The following is a 16,065-nucleotide window of genomic DNA, read 5'->3' as shown; positions in this document are numbered from 1 at the left end:
TTATTGCGGCCGAGGATGCGTTCTCCGAGCTAGCCAGAGCCACACTGAAAAACATTTTCAAAACAGATCTGCCTCAGGCGAAAAGCAGTGTTTATGATTGTACTCTTGCCGTCTTGGTGTTACATGGAGAGTGCTTCGAGTCAAGTACTTGCAGTTGTAGTAACGACCACTGGCACTGCATGGTTTGTGTTCACCAAGAACTAGCTCGAAGAAGTGAAGCAGAGTGGTTCAGAGTAAGGAATCTAAAATTTTAATGGCCAAGAGTGTGTCACAAATACTATACAGTGCACCTCCTCACTCGTCGACTGCGACACCTTTGCCGCTTTGGAACTTCATTGCCAACCAGAAATAGAGGCGTGCTGAACAAAAGAGTCAGCCTTTGTTCAAACGTCAGGAAGTCATGGGCGACGAAAAATTTCCTCTCACATCATCGACAGTAAGCCTTTTTTGCTGTTATCTTTACTTATAAAAGAGAGGCACCTGTGACGTGTGTCTGTGTGTGTGTGTGTGTCACGCTCCTTATAAAGAAGAGGCACCTGTGACGTGTGTTTTTGTGTCACGCTGAAGCGCTGCGGAGCAGCGCTGCCCTGAGCACGCGAAGCGTGCGAACAGTGTAGCACAGTAGGGATGTTCTGCTCTACGTTTTGGGAACGCGACGCAAAGAATCACGCGAACTTTCTTCGCGTTCCCGTAACGTAAAGAAATGCTGTTCTGCTCTACGTTTCACCTAGAGAAGTCACGTGGAACGTGTACTGGGAATTTCCCCTTCCATATTTGGCAGTTTTCTTCATGCAGCTGATCGATACCCAGCAAATCCGTACGCATTTTCTCTGCGTGTTCCACAACGTAGAGAACCCCATCTCCGCGTAGAAATCTGGAGCCAAAACACGCGAAGCCGTAGACTCTAACCCAGACACCTGCTCTCTACGTGATTTCTCTACGTTTCACGTATAGCAGAACCTCCCTAGTGTAGCTAGCTAGCGGCCGCAGAAGCACTGAGCACGCGAAGTGTGCGAATCGTGTAGCTATAGCTAGCGGAAGCAGCCACAGAAGCACTGAGCACGCGAAGCGTTCGAATCGTGTAGCCACCACCACGTGCTGAGCACGCGAAGCGTGCGAACAGTGTAGGTACGGTGGTAGCGCTTATACTGTAACTTATACATAGCAGACACGATCAGTACGAGTAGCAGCCGCGCGCAGAAGCACTGAGCACGCGAAGCGTGCGAATCATGTAGCCACCTAGCCTAGGCCATAGGTAGCACTACTAGCAGCCGCACAAGCGCTGCGGACCACGTGAACCGTTCTCTGCAAATAAAAACATCTGCAACAAAAGGATACAAAAGATCTGCACTGACTGCACTCTGCATCTGATCTCGGTGAAGAGCGCATCGCACTTTTGTTCGTATTAAAGTTTATGAATTTTTTGAGCCGCTTCATCCGCCACCAGGTGATGGACAACCCTGACCAGCCTCCCGAAGGCGTAACAGACGTCCCTCCTTCTCCTTCCAACGATGAAGAACCTCCCTCACCAGGACTTCAGCGGTCTGACCACCACCACGTGCTGAGGACGTGTGCTGTTCATGTACTTGCTTCACCCGCATGCCACATTCGGCCAGGCAACGCTGGCCGGGGGTGCTGCTAGTTGTTTATACAAGTCAAAAGTATCAAGTAAATTTCCTTTGATGCATCATTCATATCATCATATCAGCGCGCGACTGGATGTTTTTTTTTAAACTTCAAAGTTTTACTTCAAAGTAAATTCAAGTAATTTTTTAAACATACAATGTACTTTTAAAAGAGTTTTGATGCTTAGTACCTTGGCCTTGATATACTAGACTCAAGCACAATAGTCCATATTTAATTATAGAAATAAAACGGCACTTATTCACATCAAGTCAAAGTTGTTGGGTGAATTCCAGTCTTATTGCTATACCCAAATTGCTATTAATTATAATAAAATAAACAGGTGGCGTATTAGATACCGGCAGTGGTAGCGACTTAGGCAATGGTTTTATAAGAAAGCACGGGCTCCGGTGTGGGAAGCGAACACCTTTTTTTTAGTTGGCGTATTGCTGGCATATTGCCGACGTAAAACAAATCATACAGGGGTTCTGTATCATCGGGTCATGTATCATGGGGTTATGTATCTGTCAATGTTCATTACCCGGAGTTGCTTGTTGGTGGAGAGGTTGAAGCATTCCTGAATCGGCGCATACAGAGGCTTGGGGTCTTCCTTGCTATTGTCAACCCATCGCTTGTGGGGTCGTCCACGGTGCAGGTGGCGCTTGATTTCTAAGGTATTGAGAGCTAAATACAGCGCCTTGTAAGAGGCCGCGTCTGGTCCCTTCCGGGCAACGTGCCCCAACCACTGTGGCCCACAGGAGGCAGCGCTCTTTACAGGGCTTGATTGGTCTTTTCGTAAATATTCTCATTGGAGATGTGGTGAGGGTGGACTATGTTCACCAGATATCGAAGCTTGCGATGATACCATGCAGTCATCCAGGCTATCTTCGAGCTTCTTCATTACAGTGCATTTCAAAACTATAGACGCGTAGGGTTTTTGAAATATTTCAAATTTGGCTGGACCTTTTTGAGAATAGTTTTCGGAATGTGCTCAGGATCGCTCCACAATTACTGTCATATAGTTTCTAAACGATTGGATAACAGACGCCCAATTTGGAAAAAATTATGCACAAAGTGATCACAGATTTTATGTGGTATAGATGCTGGCATAACGGTTTTTGCCTAGGTACGCGTCTATAGTTTTGAAATGGATTAGTAAAACTCAGATGTTGAGCCAATAGTAATAATTATAATTATTATGTAAAGAAAAAGGCATCTGACAGAGATGCCTGGCAGTCACACTGTGCATCTACTGCTTACACAGCTGCATAATGCCGTTTTTTATTTTTTTTATTTTATTTTAGTATTATTATTTTTTCGGCAGCGCAGATGATGATGATGATGATGATGATGATGATGCCGTTCGAAGGAGAAACACTACCACATCGAACTGCGAACCGGTCTTTGGAGGCGCGTCTGGATATCAGGGCGCGGGGCTTCTGGACCCGGCAGCAGGATGCCTTTTTTGATGTACGGGTAACACACCCGAAGGCAAGCCTGCTGTCGCGTACAGACGTCCTGCGTCAGCTGAAGACCCATGAACAGGCCAAAAAGAGAGAATATTGTGCCCGTGTAAATATTGTAGAGAGAGCATCATTTACACCGTTAGTTTTTTCAACTTCAGGCATGTGTGGGCCAGAGGGGTCTCGTTTTTTGAAAAATTTGGTATCGCTTGTTGAGAAAAATCCTGAGTTACATTATTCTGTAGTCATGGGACAACTTCGATCTGTATTGTCGCTGTGTTTGCTCCGCTGGTGTATTACCTGCATACGTGGTTCGCGGGCATCATACAAGCGCCAGCGCCACAGCTTTTTACAAGCTGCCATACCCTTAGAGCACGTTGATGTGTACGGGTGTCTTATGTTTGTTCTTTTATTTTCCATTATGAGCCGGTCTTCTCCGATTGGTGGCCCCATGCCCCATGCTCATTGTGTTCAACTGCACTTTGCGTTCCTTTTTATATTGAGTTCCAGTGCACTTTGTGTTCATTTTCCTCTCTTTTTTCATTCTATTTGAATTTTGATGTATTGCGTTTTTGCTTGCCCGTACAAGAGGCTGTTCAGATGATGATGATGATGATGATGATGATGAAAGAAAAAGGACATATAAGTATAAGTATACCTTGGTGGGCTGTTAGTCATAACTCGTAACTCATACTAGTTATAGGTCTTTTTCTTCGTTAGTGTCCAAAGTAACAACGGTCCGTGGATGAAGTATAACAGGCAGATGCAAGCTATGTGTGTGTGTGTGGGGGGGGGGGGGCTAGCCAGCTGCGACCAGAAACCGCACTGGTGGTGTGTTGGCAAGAAACTGAATAAGACTGTGACGTGACGTAGCCTGTGAATTGAAGCGTAGAAGACAGGAAACAGGTCTCTGCCGCAGTTACATCTAAGCAAAGCTCGGAAGATGCACGAGGACTATCAAATAGCCACCTGCAGCCATGAATGCACATAATGCATGGGGAACAAGGCAGGAGAAAGTCTACACTGCGTGTGTGTGGGGGGGGGGGGGGAGAGGGGTCTGTATGGAGATGTGTATTGAATAATTATTTATATTGATTGCTTGTTACGCTGTACTGTGTGTGTAGTACAAGTGTTATTCCGTTGTATTTCCTGTTTTGCGCAGAGCCGTGGTGCCCTGAATGGTATTGACACTGATCTGTATGTCTGTGACTACTCAAACAAAGTTATGATTGGCATTACGCAGTATGAGAAGTTTGGAACAATGGTAAGCAGAAGCTTGTTTCTGTCATGTGTGGACAACCAATGAAGGAAATGGCTGGAGTGTAAAGAATGCACGAGTTCATCTAATACATGTACGGCATGTGCGCACACCACTGGCCGAAGACAGAGAAGCGTTTGCGCATAATGATGTACAGTCAACTTCACTTATAACGACACTCGGCGGGGCATCAAAAAGGTGTCCTTATTCACGAAATGTCCTTATACCCGAAGTCTCATTTTGTGTATTACAGTGAGATGAGACTTTGCTCCGGGCATGGAAATTCTGTTCTTATTAGCGAATTGTCGTTATATCCGCAGTCGTTATTAGCGAAGTTGACTGTACTGGTATACTGCTGCTAGATGCATCGTCTATACTGTACTCGAAGTAGTATACATGTCATTAAACCAATTTACTGGTTCCTTCCATCTAGCAACCACCCCTATCTTGTAGTACCTACACCAGTACACAGCATATTATTAATCTCGATCTCCAATGCACAACCCAGTGCCAATGCATGGGCTCCTTTGCGTCCGCCTGTTGTCAGGCCTCATGGTAGATCTCTCTGTAGTTATCCATCAATTCTCGGCTTGTTTGTGTTGACTAAATGCTGATAATTATGGACTTTCTATACTGTCCAAAAAATAACTGAAAGAACTTTGTCGAAGTAGAAAAAGGTTTGTTTGTAGTGCAGTCTGCAGAGTCATCTTACTACAGGATGGATTTTTTCTACTTCTTTGGTGCATTGATGACTAGATTCTGTGCTATCGCGACGGTGCAGCCGACTCCACAAACCAAGATCAGCTTGAAACATACACAGTTCGGCCACTTCTTGGTGAAGAAAACGAGGTGAGTGTGTAAAACATAGGAATAAGAACCAGCAGAATAGAATGTGTACATGTAGTGTACTGATCGGTCGTAGTTCTGCGTAAGAAATACATTCTTCACGTTATCTTCAGGTGAGCATGACTCATAATAATTTCCTTCGCCACAAGAATCCATTGTGTTTATTTTGCCCGTAAAAAGAGGCTAGTTTTTAAATGACTGTAAGGAATACTTTCCCTACCGAACAAGTGCTGGACTGAGTAGGGATATAATCTAGTGTGCATAGACTGTAAGGAATACTTTCCCTACCGAACAAGTGCTGGACTGAGTAGGGATATAATCTATTGTACATAGAAACAGAGTAAAGTTTGAAAAGATAGAACACCAAGTCCCTATAACAGGACATGTCTGGTTAAATCATAAAACATGGCATTTTAGCCATGATAAAAATTAAGGTCCAGCAGCAGACATAATCACAGCTACAGCATCAACATTGGCAGCAGGAAAGAATATAACTATGACAAGTGCTATGCAATGCAAGTTTGCTAATTTCATGATGAACACACCGCACACAGACTGTAGCCTAAAAGTCACTGCAGCTATACTATCCAGCTGTTTGTTCCTATCTTAAAAATCCCTCAAGGGTGATGTTAGTATGAGTTCTCATCACCGCTCGGTTTCTTGCTCTCATGCACTACCTGCACAGGGTATGCTGGTGTATGCACGTAGTCTTGTCGAGTCGCTGTCCAAGACGGGCCTGGCAAAGCCGCTGCTGCTGTCAGTTGCCATGAAGGAATACACGCCGCAAGGACTCGTGCCGTTCGTGGACTTCGTTACGAATCATTGCAGTGCTGCTGCATCAGCGCCAGCTACTGCACAAGCTGCCTCCGCATGACACATCATCCATGCCATAGTCACTAGTGCATGCATTCCTGACAAGCTCCCTGTACATATTGAGACGTGTTCCACCGTTGCATTACACTGTACCATCTGTACAACAGTGACACTGTATATATTGTTCGTACTACCCGAGTGTTTGTATATACACACACACTTTCGAGTACTTCTTGTACTATACAACCTTTGCTCAGGAACGAGCATCATGCAAAGCCCAGGCTTCCTCACGGATTTCTGACAGGCGGTCTTGAACTTGATCAGTAATCTGCTTTCGGATTCTCATTTGACTACAATTTCTCTCACGCATCTCCTTCAGCTGATCTGTGAAGTCCATCGCTTTGCCTAGGACTAGTGTGATCCTCTGGCCAAGGTGCATGCGATAGGGCCTTACGTTGGGCATGAAATCATCCATGCCAACATGCCACATGGGTAAGATTTTAGGAGCAGGGAACGTTGGGCAGTCTGCAACTAAGCGTCCGATGCCCCATTTCAGTCGTTGTGTAGCATCTTCTTCTCGCTTGTGAAGGATACGGCCCTGAGGGTAGATATGTAGCCAGCGGCCTTGACCCAACAAATTAATTGCTTCATCCATAACTGGCTGGTACACACCAAATCCACGCCTTATGGGCAGGATGTGTGCAATGGCGCATATGTGTGCCAACTTATAAGACCAGAACATGACCTCCTCTGCACCCATGACATATCTCATATCACCTGTCAAGGCTTGCTTGTGAGTTCCCAGGATAGAGCAGAGTAACCAATCATCTGTAACGGCCTTGTGATTGCTCGCCGAGATGATCGGCGTGCCGGGAACGCGGTCCAGAACTGATTCTTGAAAATATTCTTGATTGTACACTTTCGTTTCGGACAATTTCCATACAAGCAACTGGCCAATCACTCCGCCCAAGGACAATGTCACATTAGACGTCGCGTGCCATAATTTGCCTTTGGATGACGGGAAAACAGGCAGTGTATCTCTAAATCTGAGACCAGCTTGTGGTGGAGGAGATGGCAAAGCTGCCAGACCTGGCTGACCATTTCTTCTCATAAATTTAAAAAAAGACTTTAGCATCCTGCTATTTTGTTTCACAACCATCCAGGACGTTTAGGCCAAGGGGTCCATTCGGTCAACGTAACGTTCTGTGCCCACTGACTGCTAGCTACTCGACAACAGTCAACACAGATCGTACAGAGGAATCAAGACAGGAAGGAAAAAAAAGAGGAGGCTCATCAACTTTTTGGTCAAACGACTTACTGAGCTTTTGAGAAGTTTTGTGTTGTGACTTTTTGAAATTATAATAATCGAAAAAATAATTAATTCGCCTGCATGTACTGCATGCATGCATGCTCCATGCACGTGCACGTGTTGTCTAGGGTAACAAAATGGCCTCGATGGCAACCTCGACTTTGCGTGCACTGCATGTGCGGCCTAGCGCTTGTGCTGGAGAAAAGTGACCGATCGGCCGATCAGCTTCAGCGGCTCCGATTGCGACACACGCTGCTTCTCAGCTCAAGATCAAGCTGAACTCACGGATTTTTTCGTCAAGCCTTGCGAAGCTCGAAGGCCGAGCTAAGGACTTTGGGTTGTGGAGCAAGTTAATGACCTTGAGATTTGATGAAGAACTAGGTTCTCAAGGCTTTGACCTGAAATAAAAGATGGCATCAGGATCTCCACCTCCCCCGAAGGAGCATGGGATTTTTCCAGGCACCTACGAGGAACTGCATAAGGCAGCTAGAGGTAAGAGGCAATTTCTAAATTTCATATTTTCTTGATATTTTCGTTATTGCTAAAAATCCTAGTCATTCAAAGTTTCCGAAATTGAATTTCACTCACGGTATTTCATGCACATTCAGGGGAAATGTTTGACTTTTATTTTATTTTCCTGCCTACTATTTAAAAGGACATAATGGAATAGTTCTGGTTTCTGTATTTTTAAATTTTATTATCAGCTAGATTTTAGGAGAATTGTTGGACACTGGCGTGCATGTGATCATAAGGATGGGGTCAGTTTTCACATGCAGAGTGAAGCTACAAGCTTCATAGCAGACAGCAGTCGGTACGTGTTGTACGAGAGTTGATGCAGCTGGAGCTACTAGTGTAGTATCCACAAGTCATGTAGACATACGCAGCCATCGATTGCATGTGTGCGTACTGATGCCAGAGCAGCAATATCCATTGTTACATGTACCTGAGAGGACAAAGACATGGAGCAATGGGACTACAGTGGATGTATGCTCTGGCACACACAGTACTAGTATGCATGCATCCACAACTCGTCACAGTGTGCAAGTCCGGTCATGGTATCTGTAGCTTGTAGTGACTCACCTTTAGCTTGTAGCAAGAGTACATAACCCCAAGAGTGTGCAACTGCCTGCACAACCTCTATGCTGTGCTGCGACGGCAGAACTTCACATCACGTGACATGGTTCAAAAGGTTATGCTGGCAAACAGTGCAAAGTGACCACAAGAGAGTTGTACCCAAAGCTGGGCTGCGTACAACCCTGTATCTACAATGTATCATGCACAGAGTGCAAATAATGTGTACGGGTTCATCACGTGATGTGAAGTTCTGCCGTCGCAGACCCCATAGCTGGAGTTGCATACTCTTGGGGTTATGTACTCTTGCTTGTAGTGACTCACCTTTGCTGCATCTCACACTGGTTCACATGATTACTTTACCGTGCCACCAAGGTAATTTCTGTTGCGCATTGCTGCTCGGCGTACCAAAGGTGAAAACACACACGAGTCTCCTGCTATCACCTTAGTGATACGGTGCTTTTGCACTGAACCTACGGTATCACAGGTTTTCTATGATTCGTGATCACCTAAACAAAAAAACTTCGCCGTGGGATCGGTTTTGGTTGGTTTATGTTACTAATTATTAGTGGTGTGCACGGGTAGTCGGGTACCCGTGCTACCCATGAGGACCTCGGGTAGACGGGTGCAGAATAGTACCTGAAAACCTGAAGTCGCAGATGACATCATGTACAGTGCACATGTAAAAATTCATGTAATACTCCGCATGCCTACCGAGTGTGTAAGGGAAGGGGTGCATTGAGGTTTTACCATGGAAACATTACCCGATCGGGTACCCGTGCTACCCGTGGAAAACTACCCGAACCCGATACCCGAAGAAAATGCTATCCAACTCAGCCCTACTAAGTATGTACTCTTGCCGCATTGGAGTTTGGCGTGCCATTAAGCCTAGTTCACATTCGACAGGACGCGACGTAAGGATCGACGGGAAGCGACGGGACGGACTGACGGCGTCCAATGTGAACACCAGGAACGGGAACGCAACCGTACTACCGTACAGATCGGGAAGCGACAGGAAGAGTTGGATCGATCCAACTTTTCATACCGTAGACGGGCGTAGACGGGGACGCAAGCGTACAAAACGGCTGCAATTCGAGTGTGAACAGGAGACGGCGTCGTGCGTCGACTACTCCCGATTCGTACTTGGAAATTTTTAGCATTTCGAACACTGTGCTTCCCATGATAACTCACAGAATGGCTAGCACGACTTGAGTTGAATTTTAGCAACATAAGATCTCATGTCACTTATTGTATTTAGGGATAGTTCAGAAGCGTGACAGACGAACTATTCTATCATTTCCTGGGGCTATTATTTGAATGCCACAACTTTCAGGGCTAATTTTTTGGTCTTCATGAAAAACTGGTATTGTGAACTTGATTCCGCTTCTTTCAAGGAGAAATAATTGAAGAGAAGTCCCGAAAAACGAGAAATTAGGTCCGAAAGTCACCCCGTCATGGACCGTGCCTTATGACTCGCGCCGTTCGACGTTGAACGTCGCAACGACTGCTGCATGTCGTGTCGTACTATCGTACAGGATTTTACAGCTCACCCCAGCCCTCCGGCAAGCCCTTACGTCCCGTACCGTCGGCGTTGCGTCGAATGTGAACTAGGCTTAAGACAGCGCATGTTTGTGACTGCAACCACGTAGAGTAAGAAAGCCAGTCAACAGCCTTAGCACGTGTGCAGTGTTTCCCAATACAATATTGCACAACAGCCTTAGCAAGAGTGCAGTTTGCCAAATAGTGTATGTGAGTGAGCGTGCTGAGTATTGGCATACCCTGCAAGTTCAAAAGGCAATACGTGGAGTAGCAAACAAGGAAGTCAAAGGGTAACATTCGATAAATGGAAAATAAAATATTGCACTCGCGCACAGGTGGGACCATGCTGGATATCTACCGGTACCCCATCAGTCGCGTTCAGTATCCCTTATACTTTTATTCAAAAATTTGAAATGCTTACTGTAAGACCATTTTTGTTGATGAACATTTAAATCTAACGATTTAATTAAGTATTTGAATGGACTCGGATGGAGAGCGAAGAATAAATAATATAGAAAAGAAAAAAGACCAAGGAACTACAAGTTACGCTATAATATCCACTAGCACCACATCCCCATCCAAGGCGTGCTAGAGCTGATAGCCAGTTAGTTGTAGAACTTCAGTACCATCGGTCAATGTCGTGCAATGTTATCGCATGAGCCGATTGTTTAGTAACTGGTGTTGTTAGTAGACATTATAGCGTAACTTGTAGTTCTTGTAGTTCCTTGGTCCTTTTTCTTTTCTATAGATTTAATTTGAATTGATTTTCTGCAAAATGCGATATACATATCTTTAGTATGTGCGGTCATTTGCTGGGTAATACAGCCAGAATTTGTTACCATTTCACGTCGCTACCAAAACCGGAGACCGTTAATTTTAAATGGCGTTGAAATATGTGGTGTTACAGTACTTCGACAGCGATCTGAGTAAACTGTTCACTCAATCGCGTGGGTGGGTGTGGGTGGTGTTATTAGTATGCAGTCTGGACATAACAGTTATCTCACAAAGAGCTAGAGCGTGTGTGTTGCTATCTGTGGGCATAGCCGTATCCAGCAGCCGTGAACCACCACACACACACTTGTGAGCTCCACTGCTGTCAAAGTGCCTACAGTAACAATGATGATGCTGTGCGGTGAACACAGTTCAAAACACATATCCAAGTTCCATTGCTTTGTTCAGTAGAAGATAGCTGTCTGGATTGCCGCTGCTAGGGGCTTACTCTATCTAGACAGTCACAGTGACAAGTGCACTGAAGGCTATGTGATGTGCATTGCACATGGACTGAGTCCGTTGGCTGTTCCTATTGCGGGAGGGCTTGTACTGACCTACGAGGGGGGTGATAAGAGCTGGATGCCACCGCTGCGACGATCACAAGGCTTATGCATTTCCTGATCCTGCGAATATAAGGGCGTAAATTCCGGACTACTAGAGTGCTGCTTTCAACCGTGCATATACCAGCACTGTCTATAAGAGCGACTTGCTGGAAATCTTTCGCAGCTCCTGAATAGCCAGACTCTTGGAAGGCTTTGGTCATCCATTGATCAATTGAGAACTACTGCATGCCGTAAAGGCGTGTGCCCACCCAGTATAACACCCACTACCAGTGTGCGCGCCCAGCTGCCACGTTGCAATGCTCTTGTTCTGTTTTCCAGCCCACCTCCGTGTGAATGCCCTTGGGCGAAAGCACAGGCCCAGTACACAGTGCAGTGCATGCACAGCTCCACGTGCATGTGTAATACGGTAATTACCCATGGTTGCTAGCGGCTGACATGCCATGTGTGTATCTTTGTTTTTCTTTGTAGAAATCATGCCGATGCCTTTTGAAGGAATTAAATTGTCGTCAAACGCCGCATCAACGCCACACTTCCAAGCGTCACATACACTAGCACTTACCGGCTCTCAGCCGTCCTCTTACAAATTTGGTGCCACCTACGTTGGCGACAATCAAGGCCCTGAGCCTGGAGATGTAAGCTGCACCTACGTATACACTGGTCTTCTGCTGTTCTTTGTATGTGTACCACTGGACTGAACTGTACTCGTTACTCACAACATCTGACTTTTCATACTAATACATGTACAACATCAGTAGAAGTCTAATTTTTGAACCAGTGTCACCCTGGTTTATGTTGTGCGCTTGCAATTATGGTGGAACCTCGAAGTGTTTGTCCTCGAGGTGTTTGACTGCATAGATACCGTTTTTGATTGCTTGAACTTCTCTCTCTCTCTCTCCCTCCCTCCCTCTCTCTCTCTCTCTCTCTCTCTCTCTCTCTCTCTCTCTCTCTCTCTCTCTCTCTCTCTCTCTCTCTCTCTCTCTCCTCTCTCTCTCTCTCTCTCTCTCTCTCTCTCTCTCTCTCTCTCTCTCTCTTCCTTTCCCTTTCTCTCGCTTTATTCTTGTTCTTCTTTCCCAGCAATTTCCTGTTTTAGTCAGTGAGATGGACACATCCGGCTCATTGAATGCGCAAGTCATACATCAACTCACAGAAAGGATGCGGGGCAGATTTATCCTACAGGTAATGCCTTTATAGCAGATTGGTCATACACTATGAGCAGCGGCGTCGGCGGTGGTGTCTCAACTTCCACTACTGATCACTCGACAATATATTGTGGTCTTTTTTTGTATACTTGAACATGAACCTTCATGTCAACATTTCTGACCATGTGTAAAAATATGAGTACAGTCTGTATTGGCTATAGAGTGACCGGATATAAGAATACATCGGCTACAGTGATATTGGTACGAAATATCAAAAGCAAAACGTATTTTATCCAGTCAAAATATCACTACTGTATAACCAATATTATCGGATGTAATGATATATCGGATATTATGGTGGCAACAAAGAATCAAAACATGCATAACACACTATAATTATTATTATCGGCTATAGTGATAACTTTAGAATACAATCATGTAGCAATAATATCAAAGGCCCTATTTTTTTTTACTTTCTTCACGTTGCTTATTTTTATAGTGATACAGGTACATGTACACAATTTTTTTATGGAAATGTGGGCACTGTCAACTATGCAGAATGCTCATTTGTCCAAACGCCATGCTGGAAGTATTTCCTCGCCTTTCATGTGTTGATCGAAAAAGAAAAATCGATCGTATCGCATATAGTGATGCATCGGTTATAGTGATAAAATCACGGAAATCAAAAGGGTACGCTATAGCCGATACAGACTGTACTTGTATTATGAACTTGCATGGTGAGCCAAGGAAATACACATGTTTTATGGTGTCACAATTGTTGTCATGTTTGGCAAACATCAAGAATGTTAGTAGCAGTGGTGAGAAATGAGTTCAAGTTTGCAGAGTGACTGGGAAGAGAGCGAGTCTGCTCTGAAACCTTTTTTTTCCTATCAAGAATGTTGCTGATCTATTAGCGAGGTTTCGCATTCCGAAATTCGGCAAAAAGATTCGGCACGCGGGAGCGAGGTCGAAAATGCACACGAAGATTCGGCGTGTTTGTTCGGAAAAAGCTCATTTTGCCGAAAATATTTTTCGGATGCATTTTCTTGTAGAAGAGCGCTAGCGCGTGATTTATTCAAAGAGGTTTCTTATCTCGGCATCGCTTGGCAGGCGTCTTTGGCGACATAGCATCGTCAGCTACCTCTGATTGCTCCTCTCCACTGCCTGTCTACTCTCTTTCGCCTGGAGTGTCCTCACCGTCATCTGTGTGGCTGAAAAGACTATGCCGACACGCATAAAATTTGACTTGGCCATGGAGTTGGTTTTTCTGAGGCGACTGAGGAGGCAGGTTTGGCCCTCGACTCTTTGGGCGATCAAAGTTCGTAGGAATCAGCAAGAAAAGGAGCACGGGGCAGGACGTTGCTGATGCTGGGGCTCACGAAATGAAAACACATCATTTTCGACTTGCAAAACAAACGTTGGTGCGAAAATTCGACATTTTCATGTTCGACAAATGACCGAAGAACGCTGAACCGAAATTCGGAATGCAAAACCTCACTATTTACTATTTACTATCTTTACTCACTCACTCCTTACAAAGGCATGGTCGTTTCTGCTCGAGTAATCAGACTCACCCGTCTTGACTGCGATTGTACCTGCGTTGTTCTGGGCTTGGCTTTCCTGTGACTTTTCCTACCTTTATCTTGTCGAATTGTCTCTTTGCGTACAGACGGAAGGTACATCATGGGAGAACCTACAAATGGATGCTACATACTCTGGGCGCGATTTTTCGCTGACAGCTGTCGCTGCAAATCCCGATCCGTTGTCTGCAGCAGGCACATTTGTTGGCCAGTTCATGCAGGGAATCACGCCGAATGTCGGTCTTGGCACTGAGCTGCTCTACTCTAAATCGGCGCAGGGCGAAAAGGCTCGCCTCTCGTTAGCAGGACTTTTCCGTGGTCCTCGGTGGCAGCTGGCTGCATCTGCTAATCCTTCATCGCTTACCGCATCGTACTACTTGAAGCACAGTGATACCGTACAGGTTAGTATCCTGACTCTCCTCTCCCTCTTCTTACACTTTGTTCATACTCTGCGGACTATTTTTATTGAGCTGTGCATGCAGTTAACTCCCTATTCATTCCCGTTTGTGGCGCCGATTTTGGTGACATATTCACATACAGTAAAACCTGGGTTAAATGTCCTCTGGTATTAACGGCCTCCTGATTTTGAGCGACCGTTTTCCATGCACCGTCAGTTCTGCATAGAAACTGCACCGGAAACAGTAACCACGTGCGTTGCACGACCAGCGCCCGACTTTTAGTGTACTAAATACTGTATCATACCATATCATACCACAATAAATAGGATAGATGTCTGTATTTCGTGGCAAAATATATGAGGAGTGCTGCTTATACACCAGTGCGGCTTGTACTCCGGAAAACACGGTACTGAGTGTATTCTGCCTTCATCCCTTCCTAGCTGGTGTGGCAAGCGAAATCTGACCCCACCCGATCCCTGATCAGAGTACACCTTGTGTGGTGTCCACGCTAGTGCTACAGTCATGTATGCAGGGCCGGGCGTGGCTATTCACATTTCACTTGGCACAGGCGTACTCGTACTTGAGACGTAGAACTGATCATGGTACGTCTTCTAGCCTTGTCCCTTCCTCTTGTGTTTGCTTCTTGGTGTTCTTGGCTTAGTTGGGCGCCGAGTTGAACGCTAACTTTGGCGACACTATGAAGCACACTGCTCTGATGGTCGGCTACAAGCTTGATGTGCCCGTTGCTAACATGACGTTCCGCGGCATGGTTGACACGAACTGGACGGTCGGTTCAGTGTTTGAGAAGCGCCTGGCTCCTTACCCGTTCCTCTTCAGTCTCAGCGCTATGCTTAGCCATGAACAGAATGCTGCCCGTGTTGGTGTGGGTCTCACGATTGGATGAGAACTTCTTCACAGTGAACTGTTTTGTGTATGGTTGTTAAATATTTTTAATTTTTTTGGTGAACCTAAGGGCATGTTCGATTGGTTGGATCCGGATCAAGTGGATCCTTTGGAGCCACCAAAGTCCAATAAAACGCTGCCCTTGATCAAACCTGGAATTTTTGTGATTTTTGAGGTTTTCCATGAGAGAAAGCAACGATTTCCGCATCATCACTTCTGCTCCCGCCATTATCATGTACACAGTACACAGTACGATTTTTGGCAAAAAAATGAATCTGGTGGATCCGGTTAACCGGTTGATTGATCCGAATCCGTTGGATCTGGATCCGGATTCGTTGAAACGACCGTGCGCATATCGAATGGATCCGATTGATCTGGATCCGAACCCAACCAATCGACCATGCCCTTAGGCCATGCAACCATTTTGAGAACTTCTGTACTGTCGTAGTTTCATCAGCCTTGTCATTTACTGCCTCGACATACGGTTGGTTTGGCTATGTGTAGTGTTGAGCATCTCAATGCCTAGGTGGTGATCAAGTAAATTAATAGTTATGATGGTTTCTTTCATACCTAACCAACGTTCTGTTTCTCAATCCAATGAACCCGGTGGGTGAGTGGTGGTTGTCCCGTCAAACAAAGACAAGTAGTGCAGTCTGGCTGCATGGCACAACACTCGTAAGATTTCGTATACAGCTCCCTCGGGACGGCTAGCTGTTTGGATCTTATTAGATCTTGTCAGGGGAGAGCTCAGAGTCACTGGCTGAACCGATCGCAATCAACAATGAACGA

At 45.4% G+C, this 16,065-nt stretch overlaps 3 protein-coding genes across 3 annotated transcripts; 2 read left to right on the top strand and 1 right to left on the bottom strand.

Moving 5' to 3' along the window:
• The first annotated feature begins 50 nt into the window (after nucleotides 1-50).
• On the top strand, nucleotides 51-6,386 carry LOC135806636 (proteasome assembly chaperone 3-like). The gene is made up of 4 exons (XM_065320861.1): nucleotides 51-436; nucleotides 4,249-4,350; nucleotides 5,101-5,193; nucleotides 5,876-6,386. Exons 1-4 carry the CDS (start codon nucleotides 401-403, stop codon nucleotides 6,062-6,064), a joined length of 420 nt encoding a protein of 139 aa, XP_065176933.1. The 5' UTR covers nucleotides 51-400; the 3' UTR covers nucleotides 6,065-6,386.
• LOC135806629 (tafazzin-like) lies at nucleotides 5,145-7,333 on the bottom strand. Its single transcript, XM_065320854.1, has one exon. The coding sequence runs from the start codon at nucleotides 7,160-7,162 to the stop codon at nucleotides 6,257-6,259; it is 906 nt and encodes a 301-aa protein (XP_065176926.1). The 5' UTR covers nucleotides 7,163-7,333; the 3' UTR covers nucleotides 5,145-6,256.
• A 212-nt stretch (nucleotides 7,334-7,545) lies between these two features.
• On the top strand, nucleotides 7,546-15,874 carry LOC135806631 (mitochondrial import receptor subunit TOM40 homolog). Its single transcript, XM_065320855.1, has 5 exons — nucleotides 7,546-7,804; nucleotides 11,725-11,888; nucleotides 12,331-12,432; nucleotides 14,065-14,376; nucleotides 15,035-15,874. Exons 1-5 carry the CDS (start codon nucleotides 7,723-7,725, stop codon nucleotides 15,275-15,277), a joined length of 903 nt encoding a protein of 300 aa, XP_065176927.1. The 5' UTR covers nucleotides 7,546-7,722; the 3' UTR covers nucleotides 15,278-15,874.
• The last annotated feature ends 191 nt before the right edge of the window (nucleotides 15,875-16,065 follow it).

This window comes from Sycon ciliatum, chromosome 1 (genome assembly GCF_964019385.1).
Source record: "Sycon ciliatum chromosome 1, ocSycCili1.1, whole genome shotgun sequence".
Lineage (NCBI taxonomy): Eukaryota > Metazoa > Porifera > Calcarea > Leucosolenida > Sycettidae > Sycon > Sycon ciliatum.
Note: the sequence above shows the minus strand (reverse complement) of the source record. Positions and strands in the feature narration are given on the sequence as shown.